Source organism: Heterocephalus glaber, unplaced genomic scaffold (genome assembly GCF_053883595.1).
Source record: "Heterocephalus glaber isolate CG9 unplaced genomic scaffold, H.glaber_assembly_v1.0 deba00000594, whole genome shotgun sequence".
NCBI classification, from domain to species: domain Eukaryota; kingdom Metazoa; phylum Chordata; class Mammalia; order Rodentia; family Bathyergidae; genus Heterocephalus; species Heterocephalus glaber.
This window is the reverse complement of record NW_028258151.1, coordinates 31,532,573-31,546,765: the sequence shown is the minus strand read 5'-3', so window position 1 is coordinate 31,546,765 and position 14,193 is coordinate 31,532,573. Positions and strand designations below refer to the sequence as shown.

General features: G+C 41.0%; 1 protein-coding gene across 2 annotated transcripts in view; it reads right to left on the bottom strand.

Annotated features, from left to right (window-relative positions):
• Window positions 1–3,246: 3,246 nt before the first annotated feature.
• Window positions 3,247–14,193, bottom strand: part of Hsd17b12 (hydroxysteroid 17-beta dehydrogenase 12) — a 144,015-nt gene continuing 133,068 nt past the window's right edge. Inside the window, exons 10-11 of one of the 2 annotated variants that reach the window (XM_004851999.4) lie at window positions 4,593–4,742; window positions 3,247–4,327 (exon numbers count right to left, since the gene is read on the bottom strand). In XM_004851999.4, the coding sequence (XP_004852056.1) occupies window positions 4,223–4,327; window positions 4,593–4,742 (255 nt within the window). In that variant the 3' untranslated portion in view covers window positions 3,247–4,222. The remainder of the gene's footprint in view (window positions 4,328–4,592; window positions 4,743–14,193) is intronic. The other variant, XM_021264326.2, reaches the window with a different exon arrangement.

Genomic DNA, 14,193 nt, shown 5'->3' with positions numbered 1-14,193 from the left:
TCTTTTCAAAATCGATTTAAGAAAAAATAAAAATACTGAATACTTTACCAACCACTAGAGAAATAAAATCAGCAGTTAAAAGCCTCCCCACAAATAAATACTAGGTGGTTTTATAAATTCACATCATTCGAATCTTTCACAAATTTCTCCAGGAAAACAGTAAAATCACCAACGCTTCCCAATTCATTTAATGAAATTATTATAATCTTAATACCAAACCAGACCCAAAAAAGTTCAAGGAAGATTGCAGGCCAATCTCATAAACACACACATGCAAAAATCCCAAGTAAAGTACTAGTATGTTGAATTCAGTAATGATAATCATCTATGACCAACAATGCAAAAGTAATTTTAATATTAGATGATGCTGATTACACCATACTAAAGCAAGTCTCCAAAACATAAATCCTCAGGAAATATATCACTTAATATGCACTTCAATAGATACATAGCCCTAGTTGTTCTGGGAACAGATATGTTCTGTGCTCTGCCGTATGTCCTCACTCACTAAGGTCTACTTTGAGGACCTTATTTGAAATCACAAGGCTTGCATCCCTACCCACCCCTGCTAATTCCCCATCCTTCTTATCCTGCTGCATGTTTTCCACAGCAGACCCTACTACAATATTATCAACTACTTATCTCTTGCCTTTGTTCCCCTCCCCTCCATCCCTGCCAGTTCTAATGTAAATTCTACAGAGGCAGGGATTTTCACCTGCTCTCTTCACTGTTATTTCTCCAGCACCCGGGAAAGTAAACAATATGGCTACGAACTTTTGTAATGTGGAAGATGAGCTTGCTTATATGCCTCAAGGCTTACCATCTATATTGTCCATGTTGCTTGCTTTTCAATGACACATAGAAAGTGAACAAGTTGCAATCTGCCATTCACATTAAAATTTTAAAAAATCTGATGTTTGTGTTTGTGTTAGATACAATGTTCCTTTTCTAAATGTCTCCAAATATATCTCAATAGTAAGAAAAAATACACTGCCCACAAGGGAATTTAATTGGGCATATTTATGTTTTGTATCATGAAATGAGTGACACAAATATGGTGGCCAAAATATTAGCATATCACAAAGTTTAAAAAATTAAACTATATAATAATATATATATTTTTAAAGGCTTTAATTTGCTTTGATATTGGTAAACTACAGAACACAGTAGCAGAATGTAGGACCACTGAAATCCAGGCAATTATTGGTATCAACAAAGTTAAAAAAGAACAGTACTGAACTCCATCTCATTCCCATAAGCTGTTATCACAACAAATCTTTTACACATGAATCAGCACCATTTATATTGGTATTGATGTTCATTCTATATAAAATTCAGGGTTTTTTTCTTTTTGCAGTGTGTGGAATCGAACTCAGGACCATGCACTTATGAGGCAGGCGGGGTGCCACTAAGCAAAATCCCCAGCCTGTTGTTTTTTTTTAAGCAAAACATTTATTGGTATATTTTAGATATAACGTTCATCATAGGGAATTTGTACCTGTACATGACATATCTTACTTCTTTTTTTCTCATCCCCCTTTGACCCTTCTTCCCTTCCTTATATACAAAAGCTTTGTTTCTTTTTTTTTTTTTCTTGGTACCAGGGATCGAACTTGGGTCCTTGTGCCTGTGCAGCAAGCGGCGAAACCACTGAGCTAAATCCCCGGCCCTGTTTCCATTTTTTTCCTTCTATTTTTTTCTTGTCCCTTCTTTCCTTTCCCCCTCCCCTCTCCCTTGTTCCCTTCTCATTTGAACATTTTCTTCCCGTTTCCCAATATCTATTACACATTTTAATCTTTGTTTCCACTTTCCGTTTCTCACACTGGAGAAACAATGTGGTATTTAAACATGTGTTGTCTGATTTATTTCACTTACGAGTATGGTCTCAAGATGCAACCATTTAGCTATAAATGTCTCAAGGTTCAGTTCTACCTTGACTAAATAAGTATCAGGTGACAGCTTAGCTTCATCTCTTCAGGGTAAGAATATCTGGGAAGTGGAGGCCAACAACATCAACTTTAACTGTTACTTATTCCAAGTGCATGTCAGATTGGGATAACAGCAAATCAGATCGGTGGAAATAATTGTCATAAGACACTTTCTCTAATGTTCCTCTGATGTCTAAGGGGCAATATTTTGCGTTTCCATGCAAAAGGATAATGAAAAGAAAAATAAATTATAGCTTTCTATTCAGTAAGGCAAGCTAACTCTATTCATGTGATTAATACTATCTTCTCCACTCTTTTAGTGCTCAAATCTCACCTAGCACACATCAGAAAAACTCAAGTCAAAGTCAACATAAACTTTTTTTTTTTCGTACCAGGGATCAAACTCAGGACCTTGCGCTTGCGAAGCAGGTGTGGTGCCACTTAGCTAAATTCCCAGCCCCTAAACCTTAACTTCTTTAACTGTAAAAAATGCATTTCACTATTATAATGGTTTCAAATATATTTCTTCTCTTTCATTCTACATTTTCATGTCCCTTGAAGGTGGTATTTCCATGTCATCATCTTCAACCTTGAGTGTTGAACACAACAGGATATACTTGCCAAGCTAGAGCAGTCAAAGCCATAACACGGAATTTTGAAATTGCCAAGGGATTTGCTAGCCAGAATTACAACTATTTTCTAACTGGGATAGCAGAAAAAGTATTTTGTACCTTGCAGTGTAGCTGGCCCGCAAAAACAATCTCTCCCTTGTTTACCCATCTCTTCACAAAAATAACGACCACAGCAACCAACCAGTCAGCTATTAGTGTGTGAAAGCATATAAAATCATGTCCAGATCATGGAGAGGAAAAAAGAACGAATGATATTGTTTTTCATAAAGCTAAATTTATTCAATTTAAACGATGGTCCTGTCCTTTATTCTGAGATCATGTTCTTTCTGCTTTTGGGGCGCTAAAGTATCTTCTCTTTTACATAATGATTCTGATAACAGATGGTAACTTGTTTTTTTTCTGTTTTGTTATGTCCTCAGCTAGCAAAATTAACAACTAGAATCACTTCAACACCTGAATTAAATTTTCTTTTTTTGGGGTAAATTTACTGATGCTTCAAATCAGGAACCAATGATGACCTAGGCAAAGTCCTACCTTCTATGTTACATATTTCCAGTACTGAACTCTTCCTTGGTGACACCTTGAACAGATTTATGAAGCATGACATCAGTCTTAACTTACATTGATCCGGTGTCACTGTGGCCTTAGTTTCAAGCATTAAAAAAGCAGACTTTCATCCAACACGATTGTCATCTCATTTTTATTAGAACCAGTTCTAATATTCTTACTATTACAGAAGCAGTCTATGTTATATTCGCGAGCAACATTGGTGCAACAGAAACAAAGCAGGCTGGGGTTTGTCTCCTGGTTTGGGGTTTCAGTGGCACCAGAGGAAGCTGGCAGCTTCAATGTACATTTTGGCCCATTTACCTTTGTAATTCCATCATACTACACATTTAAATCAAGGAGAAATAATACATGTTACAAGAAAGCATATATTTTGGTAGGCTACACAGGTGAGAAGTAACTTTTCTTTCACAAATATTTTTATGTCATTAGCTACTTTTTTTTTTTGGTAGGCACCAGGAATCGAACTCGGGACCTTGTGCCTGCAAGGCAGGTGCCAGAACCACTGAGCTGAATCCCTGGCCCCTCATTAGCTACTTTTGAGAAAGAAAGAAGAGTTCCATATAAAAGTACATATACTGGTCGTATATGTAGAAAATCTTACAGATCTATGTAAATTACAGCTTGTCTGTCTGCCCATAAGTGAATCAATGAATCCCCATTCCCTCAAAGTGTTAAAAAAAAAAAAAAAGAGTGCCTAGCCATCACATTTTTCTAATATATTTCTGAGAAAATGCAAGTATAATGATCATTAGCATCTTGGATCAGATGAAAACGGTTGAATTTTATGCCTGTCTTTTGTCATTCCGTGATTTGTTATAACTGTGTTTCTTCCTATGAAGTTGTTCTTGGTGATATTAGTTCTATATCCATTTGATAGGGGCATTTATATTACTCATCAACATTTTTCCAGGTGGTACCGGACTATGTCAGGAACTCCTCAGAGCAACTTTTGTTTTCTTCCCAGTGATGACAATGCTGAGCCATGTCCGTTCACTGTTGAAATGACAAATGCATTCTGGGGGCTTGGTGGGGCTCCTTGCAGGGCAAAAGCATCTGGCCAAGTTATTCAGTGCAGATATCAGGTATTAATACTTAGTTCTTCTTGTTTTTCTTCAGAAAGTGAGCTCGCACAGCCTTGTTCATATTCATGGCTATTTTAAAGTAAATCCAAGAAGGCAAGGCTAAGGTGAATGAGGCCTAGGGAAAGAAACGGGGAAGATATGGAATTATAGCCTACAATTTGGGCTAAATTAAAGCCTTTGTCTTATATTTTACTATACTGCTACTTTATTTATAGGCACATTTCAATGTTCTTGGGTATGTAATTGAAAATAAAACACAGAGGCCTTGTAAGCCTAGACAATGTATGTAAGTCAGTATATATCATAAATTATTTGTGACTCAACAGAAAAGAAAATCCCAAACTGGAAGGTCCTGATTTAGGACTTAGAAATCTACGTACCATAAGAGCATGCACCAGGTATCCACAGGTGCGAGACTTCAGACCTACTGTTTTAAGCGCAGATTTCACAAATGTGCTTGGAGAGGGCTTGCCCAGAGTTGGCTTTCGGATTTTAGACATTTTCGTAGCAACATAGTATGGCAGGACACTCTAGAAAGATGACACCCCCCAAGACATGACAGTAATTAGGAAGGTGACAAAATCAGAATAGTGAGCTTCACGATTGCTGCTCATGGTGGAAACTCTAATAAAATCTAAAGTTTGTATCTTAGAGAAGAAAACAGAAGCAGCTATCCAAAGCCAACTTGTTAGAACACATGGTAGCATCAAACAAATTGTAACAAGCCAGTTTTATCACGTAAGCAGAATGAGACTAGAGAAAATACTAAAAATAAGCAGAAACGGACCTTTTGGAACCTTTGAAGGAAGACCTTGAACCCTAATTCAAACAGCAGAGATTCAAGACAGGATACTTTCTTCCCCGACTACATGGATCATGGTTACAGGGCCATCGAGTATGAGATTTCTGTCATTTTACCTTTGTAAAGAGATACTAATTTTCTCTACAATTTATCATTACTTAAGCTTGTTCTATCATTGTTAGTCCTTCTAAAATAGACATTTCATTTTCTCAGCTTTAGGTTACCACTTTTCTTCTTTGATCTCTTATCATTCTGAGTTTTACAAACTTTGCTACCGATAAAATAGGATCATCTCTTTTTGTCCTGTTTAGGGAAAAGATAGCATAACTATATAGAAACTGGGAGACTAAGACATCTGTCAGGACACATCTGAAGGTGACCTGCTAGAGGGATTTCACAAATGTTAAGTCCTTCATTGCTCTGTATGCTGGACATGACTCAACACAAAATGTAAGGAAACCCTGTCTTGACAAGTCCCGAGTCATGATAAGAGATTCCTCCTGTGATGTGTGATACCTTGTCACAGTATGGTAGTTCACCAATGAGTGAACATGTTCTGTTCATCTCCCAAGTGTGAAAGGAAAGGGTTTAAATTACAGTGATATAGTATTAAAGAAGAAGATCTTTTCCAACACATGGTGGTCAGAATTGAAATCTTCCACTTACAAGTAAAGTTGAGATCTCCTCCATACCATGGGTTTCTTTTTTTGCTAACGCCTGGAAGGAATGGATCCATGATGTTTGGGGCTTTTGTGAATAGGAGTACTTTGGTAATTTTGTAGTTTCCCTACTTCCAAGTATGAGTCAAGGATTATAACCTGCCATTCCTTAACATGTAAGCTGAAACTCCAGCCTAGTTCAGAGCCAAGAACTCACCACTGTTTGATCACTGTCATCTCCGTCTTTCTCTTTTATGATCCTTGTAGCTACAAACTCACCCTAAGTAAACTAACTTCACCCGAGGATTTCAATACCTGGGCCCACTTTGGTTATGTAACTTTTGGCTTTATGAATTTGTTTATTGGGATTGCCACTACACATTTATCCCTCACTTTTTTTTTGTTAAAAGTCTGTACTTTTAACTATTTTGCCGCAAGGGTACACAGACCAAAGAAGTATTTCACACTGACAGAAGTATGAAATGTAGAGTTTAATGGGTAGGTAGCTCAAGTGTATTCATCAAACAAAGCTGAGAAGCAAACAGGGCAAAATGGAATATAGACATATACTCTGATCGCAAATAATGAAGGAATAAAGCAAACCTTATCTCTAGTCTTCAGGTTTACAGGTTAGAAAAGGCCTAAATTAAAAAAAAAATCCCTATATGTAGATTAGAAGCCTGATAAAGGTATAGTTTTGAGCCTCCTTAGCTCAGTGGTTCCACTGCCTGCCTCACAAGCGCAAGGTTCCGAGTTCGATCCCCCCCCCAAAAAAGTTTTGAGCCTCTCAAAATCAAGATGGTCTGATAATTATGCCTTTCAATTGCATTATAAGTCTTTTTTCCTTTCTTCCATCCTTCTGTCCTCCATCCCATAATGTGCATATGGCACCAACCCCGCTATTTTAATCTTGTAGGAATAGCTGCACTGCCTGACTGAACCACTTGGTGGTGCCACAAGCTAATTTATCCCTCAGCTCAACGGCGGTGCCAGTCTGGAGAATCCTCTGGCTCTCGGGGTGGAGATGAGAGATGGACACGCAGAGGCTCCAGGTCGAGTTATGCTTTCCCAAGTAGGAAATGTAAATTCTACTCTGGAAAGGGAATTTACTTCTTTTCACCATGGGTTTCCTTCCACACGGCCTAGTAGATGGGAGGGATTCCGAGATGAAACAGCTTTTGAGCTAAGTCCTACAAGGGGTGGAGTTTGCCGGGTAAAACAAATATGGGAACAGCCGGAAAAAAGAAAAAGAGACAAAAAAGAACATGGATTTTGGGGAACTGCAAGAAATTCAGTATAGGTTCAAACACTAGAAATGTGTGAAGCAGTGGTAGGAAGGAGGCAAAATGGTACCGAAACTAAATCCAATGGCTAAATGGTTTCAGGTTCTAGGATACGAGCTCCGTGAAGACACAAGGGCACTACTATGTTCTCAAAGCTTGGAACAGCACCTGGTACACACACAGTAGGAGTACTGTGGATATTTAACTGAACGAATCAGCAAAGTAACACTTCACATGGCCAGCAATGAAGAACAGTACTGGGGTCCTTTCCACTGTCACCATCCAGAAAATTAAATACATCAGGGGGTTGGAATTATGAGAGTTTAAACCGAAAGTTTAGATATTCTCAAGCTTAAGTGGGATCATTTATCTCAACAAGGGCAAATGTATAGATTTAGCTACTTGCCACAAAAATTTAAAAAGCTACGTAAAAGTAAAGAAATATCTTTTACATAAAAAGTCATCTAGGTACATCCTTAAATTGCTAATTAAAAGCCCAAGAAACAATAATTAATTCTTTTCTCTGCTTACTCAGGAAAACATCATGGGAATCAGGTCAAGAAAATACTCAAGACTTACAGGAAGTATTTTGGACAGAACAAATTTTTGAAGTTTCTTAAGCTCAACAAGTTGCCGTTACAAATTTTGCTTCCTCAGAAACAACCTGACCTTGATTGCCACTGACTTAGGCAAATTTTCTAGTTTCCCAATATAGAATGCCAAACTGAAAATAATTGGTTAGGCCATAAAGGAAACATTATTGATGCTTTGTCCTTGCTTAGCCTATTAAAAAAATCTCTGGTGACAACTTTGTAGCTTTTTTCTTCTCACTCCCTGGAGTAGACTGCTTAGGCATCTGTCTTCCCAAAACAACTGGAGTCTTGGTTTAGCACAGAAAGGCTACTGCAACTTAATGCCGTGGGGTAGTGGAAAGGATGCCCGAAGCTGCACGGCAAATATTTAAGAATCAAACACTGAACCTTGGAACTTCACATGGTAGGGCATCTTTCATAGACAGTAGCTGTGCACTAAATATGCTTTCCTAAATTTAGAAATGACCAGAACAATCCATAACAAGGCTTTCCACTTTATTCATTAAACATGGAACTCTAGAGATGGTGTCTAATCTACCTTTTTTGAGCAGTGTAGCCAGCACATATTCTTAGGTCAGAGGCTGCAGCTCCTATGAGGCATAGTAAGGAAACTTTAGTTTAAAGAATCTGTGTATTCATCTACAATTTCAGGACCTGAAGTCCTCTAGAAAATCTGAGTGATTTTATACACACATATGCTAGTTTTGGAGTTTATAATACTCTACTGTATGCAGACCATGAAATGAACTTTTCTACAAAAAGGCCCTTGATTATCTCATGGGTAGAAAACGTTAGGAAAAAGGAATTGTTCTGATGGTACAAAGATCTCTGCTGTATGGCAATTAAAAAAAAGGCCTCTCGATAATAATACGTGTAAGACTTAGCACTAAGCCCAAAATGAAGGTGTTCGAAATACTCTGGTCTGAATAAAAAAAAAATTCTTGATAAATTCTGGCTAATGATCATATAAATGGTGTACCTCCAAACATGTGGAATTTATATGTTATCAGAAAAGAACAAATGGAAAAACTGTAATCACACAAAAAGCATTCATTTAATATAAATTATTTCCTGAGCACACACTAGAACAATGTTTAGGCACTGGGAATACATTTGCACAGAAAAACAAAGAGTTCCTAATTTTATAGAGCTTGTATTTTAGTAGGGGGACCTAGACCACTAATGAATAATAGAAAGTATATATAATAGTGGCAGGCAGTAATAAAAAGGAAGACACCTAACCCTGGGTAAAGGACATTGGTGGTGGAAGCAGTTGATGGAGTTGGGAGACCTCTTGGAGGCCGTGAAATCTACACAAAGATCTGAAAGAAGGGAGGGAAGCCAGCCAAAAGGGATAACTGGGGGAAGAGTCTTTTAGACTGAGGGGGAGACCAGTGCAAAGGCCCTGAGGTGAGGCAAGAGTGTGCTCTGGGTGCTCGAGGAACTGCAAGGAGGCTAGACAAGCAGCGGGATGATGCAAGATCATGTGGAAGTTTGAAATCAGAACATTGTGGGTCCTAAGAATCATGGTTTCATTCTGAAGAAGATGAGAAGCGCCTGGGTGAATCTGAAATAAAGAAGTGAAATGATTAGATTTTGCCACTGTGAGCAAACTTAGGCAACGACAGGAGTGGGAAGGCCAGACAGGGAGGTGCTGGGTTGTCCAAGTGGCTCAAGTCAGAGCGGTGGCGGAAGTGGTCAGGCGCTAGGTGTGTTTCAAGGGTAAAGTCGGTCGGGCTTCCTGATGGACTGAATGTGGGATGTGAGGGGTGGCAGGGAAAGAATCAGTGCTGGATGAAATCAGACCAACTTGCATTCAAATTCCAGCTTGGCCCCTTGCTAGTGATATGCTCTGGAGCAACGCTGAATTCCTACGGAACTGAGGAACACAGCATCTTGCTTACTGACTGTACCATTCTGAGAATCACATCAAACACTGTCAGTTGGAGCACGGGAGATTTGAATTCTAGTACACATTAGCAACTATTTTCGAAACTGTGTACTATTTCTATTTTCAGGATCAGTTTGGAAAGAACTTGGCCGAATCTTATATCCCGTAAGAGGTGGTCGAATACCATTCCAGAGAATATCTGACCTTCGAGGGAGCCAGAAGGATGATGCAACAGTTGTTTGCAGGGACCTCTGAGTTTGCAGATCTTGCGTCCAACAGAGTTGCAATAGGACACGAAAAAAAGACACCACCTCTGACCAGAATGGAGAGTCACCTGGTTGGAGCCCAGTTATCCCAGCAGATCTAATTTTACTGTTCGAAGCTGTTTCTTAAAGTGGGTTCAGCTGACCAGATATGAATATTTCCAGTGCGAATCTTTACATTGCTTTACAGTTCTATTTTGACTCCATTTGCACTAAAGACACACTCCATTACCTCCTTTTATTGTCACGGGCAATTAACAAGAGAAATGGAGGGAGACTTATGTTTTCAACCTTGATAGCCCCTTCTCATTATCTAGCTTTTTCTAGCTTTTCGAAGCCAAATATCTATATGATTACGCTAAGCAATAATATTTTAACAATATAAAGAGTATCTTTCACTTTTTTCTCATTTGTGTTGTTTTCTAAATTTCACAGACGAAACTAAGTCTAGTCTATTCTGATTAAAAACCACATTTTAAACTGAATTAACAAAACCATCAACTCGCACCAGCAAAGGGGACAAAACCCTGAGAAGTAGTGACTTAAAGGCAGGGAGCCCAGAGGATTCTCCATGACGGTAAGCTCAAATTTAAATGGAGTCCTCTTTCTTTTGGTGGAGGTGAGGGTGGGTGGGGAGGTGGTATTGAGACAGGGTCTCTCTGCGCAGTCCAGGCTGGCCTTGAACTCACTATGGCTATCCTACTGCCTCAGCCTCTTGAGTGCTGGGATAACAAGTGTGCTTGGCTGAAATGCTGTATTCTTCTGTATTCTCTTGCTAAGAACAAGAAAATTAATTTTAGTTTGGGGCAGCTCAAATCTACAACCACCTTCCCTAGGCTTACATGGTCTCTACTTCTTTCCCCACTTTTCCTCTCTTAGCAAGCCAGCAAAGCAAACCTTACGGGATGTTTCCAGCTGGCACACTAGCTCCTGGCTGATGGCATTCCTCCTCCCAGCTCCAAAGAAGAAAACCGTATGGTGCAGAGCAATACTTCCAGAAGAAATAGGAAGACAGGACAGAGTTTATTTATTGTTATTTCTTGTTTTTTGAGACAAGGTCTTTCTATGTAGTCCAGGCTGGCCTTGAACTCACTGTGTAGCCCAGGCTGGCCTCGAACTCAGTGATCCTCCTGCCTCAGCCTCCTGGGTGCTGGGATTAGTCGTGCGCTCCCAGGCCCAGCCACAGCACAGGCTTTGAAGCTATGCTCAGCCAGGTCACAAACCCAGGTGAGGAAACTCCCTGCACTTCCCCATCTGCTTGAACACACCGCTCCCTTTGGTTTCTTCATAGTGTCTTATTCATGTGCATTGTCTCCCTCCTACCAAATGTAAATCCAACCACAGCAAGGTCTCCACTCCAGCTATCCCTTCTGCCATTGTATCCCAGTTCCCAGACTAAAAGGTAGCCTCTAAATAGTTCTTGATTGAAGAAATGTTGAACGTGAGAATGTGATGCAATTACCTCTACTATGGGGCTCACTGCTGATATAATATGTTGCAATCAATCAATCAATCTCTTCTTTTTTATTTTTTTTGGTACCGGGGATCGAACTCAGGTCCTTGTGCTTGCACAGCAGGCGGCGAAACCACTGAGCTAAATCCCTGGCCCTCCATCTCTTCTTTACCTTTGTTTCCTCACTGCCTGCCAAACAGCAGGCCCTCGTTATTTGGTAAACTCAACAGGTTGCATGACTCTTGTTGATCCTTAGTCTCCTACATGTAAAATGGGACTAAGTGAGGGTCCAGCTCGGATGGGACAATAAAATAGGCGAATGAGGGGCATCTAGTTCATGCTTGATAAACACGTGTCTCTCCTCCCCTCTTCACGCCTACTTAGCATTTCTCTGTTGGCAGTGTTTTGGTGCCACACCATTGACTAACTCTCTTTATAAGGTGGGTTTGTCAAGAAATGACTGGGTGCGAATCTTGGAGAAATTATAAACAGGAAGCAGGATCTGTGCAAGTTTGAAAGTGTCTCCCCACAGACTGCTTAGCGCAATGGGGACACTAATGACACAGCAGGAACAGCGGGAAACACAGGACCGGAGGGTCACCATCAACACCAGTGAGGAGCAGATGGACACTGTGTGTCTCCCTAGGAGACATCCTGAGAAGGACGTGATGCTCTGGATGCAATATTTTGGCCAGAAAGCATAACCTGAAACTAAGAGGTAGGCCACATTAGATAAGCTCCAAATGAGGATTTTCCCATTAAAACGAGTGGGGAGAGTGGGGTGTGGTGGTGCACACCTCTAATCCCAGCACTAGGGAGGCTGAGGCAGGAGGATAGTGAGTTGGAGGCCAGCCTGGGCTACATAAGACTGTCTCAAACAAAATCAAATGAAACACAACACAACAAAACACACCAACCAACCAACCAGAGCATGGCAGGAGTGTTGTCCTCTTCAAAAATGTCAATGTCCTAAACGACAAAGAAAGTTTCTAGAAATGTTCAAAGAAAAGTCAAGAAACAGTACAGCTAAATCACCTGATCCTAGACTAAATGGTTTACTAGAGGATCAAAATTACATAAGGGGTAGGCTGAGGCAAGACGATCATAAGGTCAAGGTCCTCTGGGCAACTGACCCTGTCTCAAAAGAAAAAGGGCTGAGGCTGTAGCTCAGGAGGAGAGTGCTTGCCTAGCATGTGTGGGGCCCTGGTTTGATCCCTGGTGCCACAGATTTAAAAAAAGGAAAGCTACAAAGGATATTATATGGTCAAAAACTGAGCACAGATGGCATATTAGGTTAAAATATTACATCAAAACTGGGTGCAGGGCCGGGGATTTATTTAGCTCAGTGGCACCTCACCTGCCTCACAAGTGTAAGGCCCTGAGTTTGATTCCTGGTACCAAAAAACAAAGAACTGGGTGCAGTGGCTCATGCCTATAATCCCAGCCCTCCAGGAAGCTGAGCCCAGCTGGGCAACTTAGAGATGATTATATGTGAGAATATCGTTATATTTTTGGAAATATACACTCCAGTATCTGGAGTGAACCATGACAATATATGGCTTAACTCCAATAAGACAAATGGGGCAAAATGTTAAAGAAAAAGTGCATCCAGGCAAAGGGTACTGTAACTTTTTTATTGTCTGGAAATTATTTCCAAATAAAATACTTCTTAAAAAGAAAGATGGCTTGTGAAAGTTGTGGGATAAAAGTACAAGAGGCAGAGTTCTGGGATTTAATCTTCATCCCAGCTGCTGCACTCTAGGCACAGCATGAGCTAGCAGTCAGTACACAGTACACACGGGGAAGGGACCAGGGCCCACTACCTGGCCATGCAGATGTCTCATGATTTTTGCCCTCGTAACAGAACAAACTTTTTGATAAGGTTTACCCAAGAATGTGCATCCTACCCTCTGTTCAAAATCAATAGAATCTGTCAGGCCATTGATTCACCTCCAGGGAATTTATGTAACGGGTTGGTACGATCGTTTCTTTCATTTTTTAAGAGACAGGGTCTTGCTATGTTGCTCGGGCCAATTCTAAACTCCTGGGCTCAAGAGATTCCCCTGCCTCAGCCTCGCAAGTAGCTGGGACTATCGTGTGTGCCATTGTACCAGCTCTCACTACTGTTTATTTGCATTTCCAGGAAATATTTATATAATACCAAATGTGAATTCTCAGAGGGAATTTTAAATGCTCTTATTATGGGAAAGAAGTTGAAGCAAAGGTGGGGAAAGAAAAAGCAAAGGAAAAATACTTGTAAGGAAGTAATGAGCAATAACCTAGACTCTGACCACCCCCCCCCACCCCCACCCCCGCAAAGGCAGTGCGCTCTCCACTCACTTGGGAGGCGGGTCTGAAGACACAGCACTCTTACCAAGACTGCCACACAGCATTAGCCCCGCAGCTACCCAGGGACAGAGGCTGAAGATTCAAGACCAGAAGTACAGACAGGGACAGATGCACTGGGGCCCTCAACCCCGAGGTCTGAGATGCAGAAGCCAGGGTGTCGGGTGACGTCAACACCAGCCAACCAGAGACAAGGACGCAAACCTGTGCTCAAGACTGTACTGAACTGGAAAAGAGGGAGGGGCCAGAGTGGAAGTCGGAGGTACCGGGAGTCCCGGTGGGCAGGAAGAAAGGCTCCAAATGTGCCAAGGGGCAGGGACAGGACGCCCCGGCTGCGCGCTGTGACTGGAGGACACGGGCACAGAGGGCGCGGGGCCCAGAGAGGAGCTGGGGTGGGGATGCCAGCCGGAGGGAGGGATTTGCGGACTTTGAGGGCAGAGCGCACAGGACACTGCTAAGGCCACGCTGAGGGGGTGGCGAGAAAGACGACGGCCTAGTGCAGTCTGAATCTGACGCTAAACTTTACAGGGCCCTACCAGATGACCGCGAAGGAAAGCAACATTTTAGGGTTTTAACCAGATCACTCAGGAAAAATATGTAAGATGCAGTGGAAGGCAGAGTTGGCTGATAAATACTCCTAATCCCCCAAATTTGGAAACACAAAACATCACCAAAGAAAAATCAGTTTTTA